The sequence below is a fragment of the Clarias gariepinus genome, chromosome 10 (assembly GCF_024256425.1).
Source record: "Clarias gariepinus isolate MV-2021 ecotype Netherlands chromosome 10, CGAR_prim_01v2, whole genome shotgun sequence".
In the NCBI taxonomy this organism is placed as follows: domain Eukaryota; kingdom Metazoa; phylum Chordata; class Actinopteri; order Siluriformes; family Clariidae; genus Clarias; species Clarias gariepinus.
The window spans coordinates 14,864,402-14,873,327 of NC_071109.1; the positions used below are offsets into that span (position 1 = coordinate 14,864,402).

General features: G+C 43.9%; 1 protein-coding gene across 1 annotated transcript; it reads right to left on the reverse strand.

The window, feature by feature from the left end:
• Window positions 1–6,522: 6,522 nt before the first annotated feature.
• LOC128531374 (uncharacterized) lies at window positions 6,523–8,657 on the reverse strand. The gene is made up of 3 exons (XM_053505189.1): window positions 8,282–8,657; window positions 8,052–8,193; window positions 6,523–7,903 (listed from the first exon to the last, which is right to left on the reverse strand). Exons 1-3 carry the CDS (start codon window positions 8,655–8,657, stop codon window positions 6,523–6,525), a joined length of 1,899 nt encoding a protein of 632 aa, XP_053361164.1.
• Window positions 8,658–8,926: the final 269 nt, after the last annotated feature.

The following is an 8,926-nucleotide window of genomic DNA, read 5'->3' on the forward strand; positions in this document are numbered from 1 at the left end:
CCTTTAAAATAGCAGCACCGATCAAAAAGTTTTGTGCAAATAACCAAAATTGAATATTGTGCAAAAGAGCAATTACAGGTTGGTGTAAACAAATTCAGTCTCAAAGTTTTGAGGTAGTTGAAGTTATCTGAGTGATTGTGTGTGTGTGTGTGTGTGTGTGTGTGTGTGTGTGTGTGTGTTTCTTTGTTTATCAGTCCAGTCCCTTTTTGTTTAAGGAGACGGATGGCTTGTGAGATAAAGCTTTCGAACAGTCTGGATATGAGTGCACGAATGCTTCGGTAAATTTTCCCAGGTGACAGGAGGGTGAAGAGTGGGTGTGATGGGTGTGTCCGATCAGCCACAATGTTGCTGGCTTTTCGGTGATCTCCTCTGCTGTTCTAACAATCCGCTGTATGGTCTTGCGGTCTGAAACTAGACAGTGATGCAGCTGCCCAGGATGCTCTTGATAGTCCCTCAGGATATTGAAAAGGATCGGTGGTGGAAGCTGGGCTTTCCTCAGCCTTCCCAAGAAGAGAAAACGTTTTTGAGCTTCTTTTGTGCAAGAAGCTGGTGGTGAGGGACCAGGTGAGGTCAATCTCCACAGAGGAGCCGGTAATGTTCAGCGGAGAGTGGTCGCTTTGTGGCCGCCTGACGTCAACAACCATCTCTTTTGCCTTAGCAACGTTCATGGCCATGGTCATGTCATCAGCAAACTTGATGATGTAGTTGAACCTTGTGTGTCGCTACACAGTCGTAGGTCAGCTGTGTGAACAGCAAGGGACTGAGCCACAGTACTCAGTGTGTTGGTGTGGGAGATGCTATTCCCTATCATTACGTGACTTAGGGCTTCCGGTCAGAAAGTCCAGGATCCAGTTACAGAGGGATGCATTCAGGCCAAAAAGGCTCAGCCTTCCGGACAGGTGTTGGGGGACGATAGGATTGAATGCTGAACTGACAACTGCAATGGGTCTAATGTGGAGGGCAACAGGGTCTTGAGGTGTCTCATGACTAACCGCTCAAAGCACTTGATGATGATGGATGTGAGTGCAACAGGACGGTGGTCATTGAGACATTTTCTAGCAAGTATTACAGTTTTTCTCGATTGCTAAAACACTAAACCCTATTGTCTAAACCAATTTCTCAGTTGCCTGAACCCACTTATTAAATCAGTCACTCTTTTGGCAAAACCATAAGCACTTTTTACCTGACAAGATACATACATTTACCATGAGCTGGGTGTGTCTGTGTTTGCGTGTAGTGTGTGTGATTGTGTGTATGTGTGTGTGTGAAATATGTAAATTGTGTGTGTGTGTGTGTTTATGACATGTATGTGTCGTGCATGTAGTGTGTGTGTGTTGTGTGTGTCTGAAGTTTGCGTGTGTATATGATGCGTAGTGTATGTGTGTGTATAGTGTATGTGTGTGTAATGTGTGTGTGTAGTATGCATGTTTAACATTTGTGTGTGTGTGTATCTGTAATATGTGTATATTATATATAGTAAATATGTATGTGTGTGTGTGTGTGTGTGTGTGTGTGTGTATTTTTGTATGTCTGTGGGCATGTTTGTGTAAAATATGTGTGTGTGTGTGTGTGTGTGTGTGTGTGTGTGTGTGTGTGTGTGTGTGCGCGAAGGATGTGTGTGTATTCCTGCTAGGAACCCCCTTTGTGCTACAAAAATAAAAATCACACAGAGAAGGCCAAAGGACTGTAGGATGTGCTAGTTGGTGAGCGTTCCATAGTAGCCTTCAGTACGTTTGTGGAAATTCATGTGTTACTCGTGCCATCTTGTCGAGCAGATAGAGTAATAGTGTCTGCGCTATCTGAACCACTCACAACCACATTCCCCAGTGTTTCACAAACAGGTGGATTTATAGGAGGTATTCTCAAGGAGTTAGGGCCAAAAACTGGCTCCCTTCCCCCAAAAAGATCCTAGGATCTTTTCCTATGATCAATCTCCTACCTGCAGCCAATTTTGCTACCATCTACCCATGTTCCTAGAGCAAGCCGCCAAGGCCCAGAGCTTCACCGAGGTGGTCAAGGAGTTCCACAATAACCACCTGCTGAAGGTTGAAGGCAAGAAGGTACATCAGTACATTGTGCCATTGAAGATACAACAATTTGGTTTTGGTTGGGTACTGCCGGTCACTCCCCTGTTGATAAAGATAAACACCTCCTCATGTTCGCTTAAGCCAGTCTTGAGCATGCACTGTCAGGCCAGGCAGACTCGTGGGTCCCAGGCCGGGAAATACTATACAATGGGGCCTGGTTGTCCTTCAATGACCTCTCTAAAGATGAAAGCCAAAAAGTTGGCCCTGCGGCCTTTGATGATGAAAACAAGATGAGCGGGCCCAAGCACCTGTGCCATCGCCACTTGGGCGCACCTCACAACAGCACGCTAAGACCTCTTAAACAAATATGACAACGTTTAAAGCATCGTCATGGGTGGAGGTTTTTTTCTGGTGCACCATTGCTAGTTTTGATGTGCTATCTGGACCTCTCACAACCAATGTTGCACAAACAGGTGGTGTTCAGGAGGTAGGCCTAAAACCTGGCCCCCTGCCCTCCACAAAGATCCTAGTTTCGCATCCTGCAGCCAATTTGGCTAAAATCTAGTCATGTTTCCAAAGCATCACCGATGGGTCAGAGTCTCACCCAGAACATCTAGGAGTTCCCCCTAGAACCATCCGCTTAGGTTTGAAGCTAAGAAAGTACATCAGTACATCAGGCCATTAAAGAGAATGTCGGTTGCGTACCGCCGGTCACTTTCCGATGAAAGATGAACCAATCGTGTGCAGCACTCCAGTGGGTTCAACGGCAGCAACAATATGATTGACAGCAACAATCAGATGAGCACTCGAGGGTCCCAGGCTGGCACATAAAAACCAAGAAGTTGGCTAGACAGCCTTTAAAAAAAAGAAGAAAAATACCTATATTCTATTGCTAGCTGTCACTCAATGTGGGCACTGTCAAACATTGGTACCATTACACTGTAATGGCGCCATGACCACTTAGGTCAACCTCACATTCTGTGCCTTTTCAGCCCGCTAAGACCTCTTAAACAAATATAAGTTTAAGGCATCATCATGTTTGGACATGTCTTTCTGGTCCATAGCTAGCTTTCACTAATTGTGGATGGGGTTTGGTGGTGACTGTAATGGCTAAGTGCTCATCGTTTGTGTAGGATGTGTGATATCTCTGAGGTGTGTGTTTGTGTGTGTGTGTGTGTGTGTGTGTGTGTGTGTGTGTGTGTGTGCGCGTGTGTGTTTGTTTATCAGTCCAGTCCCTTTTTGTTTAAGGAGACGGATGGCTTGTGAGATAAAGCTTTTGAACAGTCTGGATATGAGTGCACGAATGCTTCGGTAAATTTTCCCAGGTGACAGGAGGGTGAAGAGTGGGTGTGATGGGTGTGTCCGATCAGCCACAATGTTGCTGGCTTTTCGGTGATCTCCTCTGCTGTTCTAACAATCCGCTGTATGGTCTTGCGGTCTGAAACTAGACAGTGATGCAGCTGCCCAGGATGCTCTTGATAGTCCCTCAGGATAGTGAAAAGGATCGGTGGTGGAAGCTGGGCTTTCCTCAGCCTTCTCAAGAAGAGAAAACGTTTTTGAGCTTCTTTTGTGCAAGAAGCTGGTGGTGAGGGACCAGGTGAGGTCAATCTCCACAGAGGAGCCGTTAATGTTCAGCGGAGAGTGGTCACTTTGTGGCCGCCTGACGTCAACAACCATCTCTTTTGCCTTAGCAACGTTCATGGCCATGGTCATGTCATCAGCAAACTTGATGATGTAGTTGAACCTTGTGTGTCGCTACACAGTCGTAGGTCAGCTGTGTGAACAGCAAGGGACTGAGCCACAGTACTCAGTGTGGATGTGAGTGCCCAAATGTTTTGGTATCTTTTTCCAGATGGCAGGAGGGTGAAGAGCGGGATATGTGTGTCTGATCAGCCACAATGTTGCTGGCTTTCCAGACGCATTGTGGGGTGTAAATGTCTTTAATAGAGGGAAGAGAGGCCCCGGTAATCTCCTCCGCTGTCCTTACAATCCGCTGTAGGGTCTTGCGGTCCGAAATGGCACAATTCCCAAACCAGACAGTGATACAGCTGCTCAGGATGCTCTTGATAGTCCCTCAGGATAGTTGTAAGGATCGCTGGTTGAAGCTGGGTCTTCCTCAGCCTTCTCAGGCAGAGAAGATGTTTTTTGGGGGTTTTTTTTGCGCAAGGAGCTAGTGTTGAAGGACCAAGTAAGGTCAATCTCCTCAGAGGAGCTGTTGATGTTCAGCAGACATGTTTTCCTGACATCAATAACCATTTTTACCATTGTTTTCGCAATGTTCATGGCCACGGTCATATCATCAGAAAACTTGATGATGTGATTGGAACTGTGTGTCGCTACACAGTCGTGAATCAGCAGTGTGAAAAGCAAGGGACTGAGCCGCAGTCGAACTGAGGGTAGAAGCTGTTCAGCGCATCTGAACAGCTTCTACCCATCACTGTCACAGGTTGGTGATGATGTCTTATAGTTGGTAATGGCTTGTATGCCCTGTCACACGCGCCATATGTCACCGCTGTCCCTGAAATGGTTGAGTATTCTTTGGGTGTGTGTGCCTTTCTTAAAACAGTTCTGAAAAGCAGAGATGGCTTCTATTGGCCAGGCATTTATCTGCTTCAGAACCAGGTGTCCCTAAATCATCAAGTGTAAACACTGGTCAGTTGATCAAGTACACAAACCTGTAACTAGACCTTTCACATTAAGGGAGACATGGTAGATATCTTTCACAAACAAGTGGACTTATCGGAGGTATTCTCAAAGAGCTAGGGCCAAAAACTGCCACCCTCACTCTCACAAAGAACCTCGGATTGTGTGAACATTCTGCTCCCTGAAGCCAATTTGCCCCTGGTCTACCCATGTTCCCAAGGCCAGGACTGTGGGTCAGGAAGTTCCTCCTGCTGAAGGTAAAAGCCAAGAAGAGCATCGGGCAATTTAAGTTACAACAAGGATTGATTTTGGTTGCGTACCCCAGTCACTCTCTGGTCGATAGAGTTAAGTTTAAGGCATCGTCATGTTTCGACGTGTCTTTCTGCTGTCCCATGTCAGTCAATATGGGCTGGGTTTGGTGATTCTAATGGCCTAGGTGCGTGGTGTGTGTGTGTGTGTGTCTGTGTGTGTGTGGTGTGTTCAGGATGTGTCTGTATTCCTGGAACTGTCTGTATTCGCTCCTGTCCGCCACGACCTTTGGTAGGAAGGTTGAAGCCAAGAGGTTACACCTGTGTCCTATTAAAATAAAAAGATGTAAAATACTTATAAGCACCTATACCAGCGCCACTTGGGTGCACCTTACAATTTGTGTGCCTTTCCAGCACGCTAAACAATAGTGTGAATTTTTAATTATTATATAGTTTATATATTAAACAAATATTTGTGTGTTTATAATGTGTGTGGATTTTGCAATAGCCACAAAATGTATGGTGCATGTGTGTGTGAGCTATGCAGCCCAGTGAAGTCCCTGAGCCACTCTCAAGTGATAGACATTCTGGCCTCCTAATGGGAGCAGTTTACAACATATGTGCCGATTTTCATGTATTTTTGAAGACTGGCAAAAAGGAGCAAGATATTTGAAAAATATCAAAATAAATTATGATACTGCTAAGCAATTACCCTAACCTGTCCTTAATCCACGTGTACATTCAGGCGAGGATCACTTGTGGGAGTTTGGCAGAGACATACTATACCACGATCATGTCCACCGAAAGCAGCCTGATTAATTTGGAAGCCTTGAATTTTAGGTTGTGTATTGTGTGTGTGTGTGTGTGTGTGTGTGGAGTAGTAATTGTACTGTAATTTGTGTCTATTGAGTGGATTTCGCTTTTTACCTGAAATATCTAAATATTGATTTATGACCAGTGAAACGTGTTTTTTTATTTCGATGACATGTCGAAAGTCAAAGAATAAATGTTACAAAAACCTTGAATAAACAAAAAAAGCCCTCGATTTCATGACACCAAAAAGGCGTTTGCCGTGAACTGAGCTCAGGACAGCGGTTTTCTCTCACATCCAATAAATGTTGATGTAATACATACAAAACGAGTTCAGAAGCATTTTTATAATCAAAAAAGTGAAAAAGAATAACAAAAAAATTTGTTTATCAACATGTAGGGGAGAGTGAGGTAAGATGAGCCACTTTTTACTTATGTTGCCCTGGATGTGAGAAAAAATGACACAGAAATAGAATGATAACATATTCCTTTATTTCAGGATGTCTCCTTTCAAATGTAATGATCAGAATCTATGTCTGATGAAGCTATCCAAAATAATGACCTATAAAAAAAAAAATGCTCCTGTGGTTCAACTTGCCCCAGATTAGGGGTAAATTGAACCTAGTCAGTGGGTAAACTGAGCCATCTTGGGGCAAACTGACCATGTATTTTTTAAAAAGTAAAACTGATCATATTGTAAAAACAAACCATTTTAACAGTTTTAAACCTGTGAGAACAAACCACCAGTTAGTTTCTAAACAAACCACCAGTTCAAAACCATCTATTCAAAAGAACTATTCAATTTTCCAACTATCAAGGTTGCAGGGAAATATGAACTGTTGCTCCCTCCTTGCAGTTCCTCCAGCCTGTTGAGGTTGAGGTAGCTTCTTCAGCACATCATTGCGTGGGAAAGATGCCTCATCATTTTCCTTGAACACAAAGGTGGGTTTCTTACTGCCAGTGATCCCTCGGATTCTTCTGAGAAATCTGGCACTCACTTCGTTGTCTGCAAAGCTGTCAATCAGGCCAATGTAATGGTGGCTCCTGGATTTCGATGCAAATCTTACGATGACAAAGTCACCAACTACCAGATCTGAGACATCTGGTTCACTTCTTTCATCGCTGGAACTCTCATACTCAGAAGTGTCTTCAAATGGGATGGGGACATCACTCTCCTCAGAGCTGCTTTCCACTGCAATTTTTGTCTTAGTTTGTTTCCTCTTCCGCATTCCTTGCTTTTTGTGGGTTATTTCTGTTTTGCCTTTCAGTTTATTTTTTCTTTCTTCATGGGCTCTCTCAATTGCCTGCTTTTCAGGTGTATCAGTCAGGATTCGTGTCTTCGAACGCTTTCGATTTGTTTGTTTCCTGGGCTGCTGAGTTTTGGGTAAGGGTAGAATATCAGTGGGAAGAGCGGCTGAAACCACAGGTGCAACACCTTCAGCGGCAGGCTGCTGCTCCAGGTTGGGCCTGTCTGACACCATGGATGGCTCAAACTCTGCATCAGAGAAGATATCTCTGTTGTAAGGGAAAATCCCAGTGGCTCTAAATCCCGATGAGATATTTCGTGGTGTCATTGCTGACATAAAAGCATCATTCACACAACCAGCAACTTGGTATATGCTGGCAGTTTTGCCTGGGTTGGACCTCATCCAGCCATCAAGAGCTCTGTTGTAATAGGTTTTAAATGGACCATACACACACTTATCCAGAGGCTGAAGGCGATGGGAAGTGTGGGGTGGAATTGTGAGCATTACAATACCACTTGTTTTTGCTAGGTCCAAAGCCTTCAGTGAAATGTGGGCTTCATGGTTATCCATGATTAGCAGCAGTGGCAGGTCAGGGGAGCACTTGGTCTGCTGAACCAGATGTTCAAGGAACACAACAAAGACATCTTCACTGATCCAGCCTGATCTTGTAGTGGTACCAATTGATCCCGGAGGTGCTCCTGCAATGAAGTGGTCTTTGTATCTAACCCTTGGGAAGATAAACATCGGAGGGACTGCGTTACCAGTCGCATTGACAGCACAGACTACAGTCACCAGTTCGCCTCTTTCAGCAGATGTGATGGAGCCCACTTGTTTTTTTCCTTTTTCTGCCACTACCTGCTTTGGTGTCTGTACTGTTGTTACACCTGTTTCGTCAACATTAAAAATCATGTTTGGGGGAAATTTATACCTGTCAAACAAAAAAAGAGCAATGATGATTAGTTAAATTTTTAAGTAATGCAAAAAATGTTAGCTGAGAGTATGCATATTTATTCACTTAACTGTTTGTAGTTGTCATAATTAGTTATTAATGTTTTCAATTAGATAACTTCTGTTACCTGTCGATCACTTTAGCCAGATTGTCAAAAAACTCCCCAACTGTAGTCTTATTGAAGGCTGTAGCTCTTCCCAAAGATGTTGCCTCAGGCATACGGCAAGAGAGATGGTGGCGTGCCAAAAAATTCTTGAACCATTCTTTACCTAAAAAATTTAATGGTAAAGTAGTAAACTACACAAAATACATTAGTCTGTGCCAACCTACTGAAATGTTGTTTCTTGCCCTTCCTACCGGCTAAACCTTTCTCTGTCCAGTTGCTGGGAGTAGGAATGTTGTTTCTGTCTGCCAGTTCTAATGCAAGTTCACGGCATTTCTTTGGGGAAATGCCGTGGAACTGCTCTGCAAGCTTCTTGATATGCTCTGCTAGCTCCTTCTCCACCTCCTCAGAGAAGACTCTCTTTGCTGAAGCTGTTCCACTATAGCCAACTGATTTGACCTCCTGTGTGTCCCTCTTTTTAATAAATCTCCTGAGTGTTGACCTGTCAATTTGTCTTTCTTTAGCCACTGATCTTATGGACTTTCCTCCCTTGACTTCACTCGCTGCCCTTTCCATCTCCTCCAGGGGTGTTGAGCCCCAGCTGGTCTTACGCCTGTAGGTCCTTGGCATGATATCTTTTCTATAATAGTTAACATATGACAAATACAACAAAAGGGTTCAGTGTACTGAAGTAAAATACTATTTCAGTCAGAGCCTTAATTAAATTTCAGGGCCTTATGGTGGGGTAAACTGAACCATTGGATCAATTTACCCCATAGCCTTTGGATCACTTTGCCCCATAGCCACCATTTTGAAAAAAACGGGCTAGCTTAGAAATTTAGGCTAATCTTTAGAAAACTTATTCAGATGATATTATATATTAGAAAGCCACCAACATG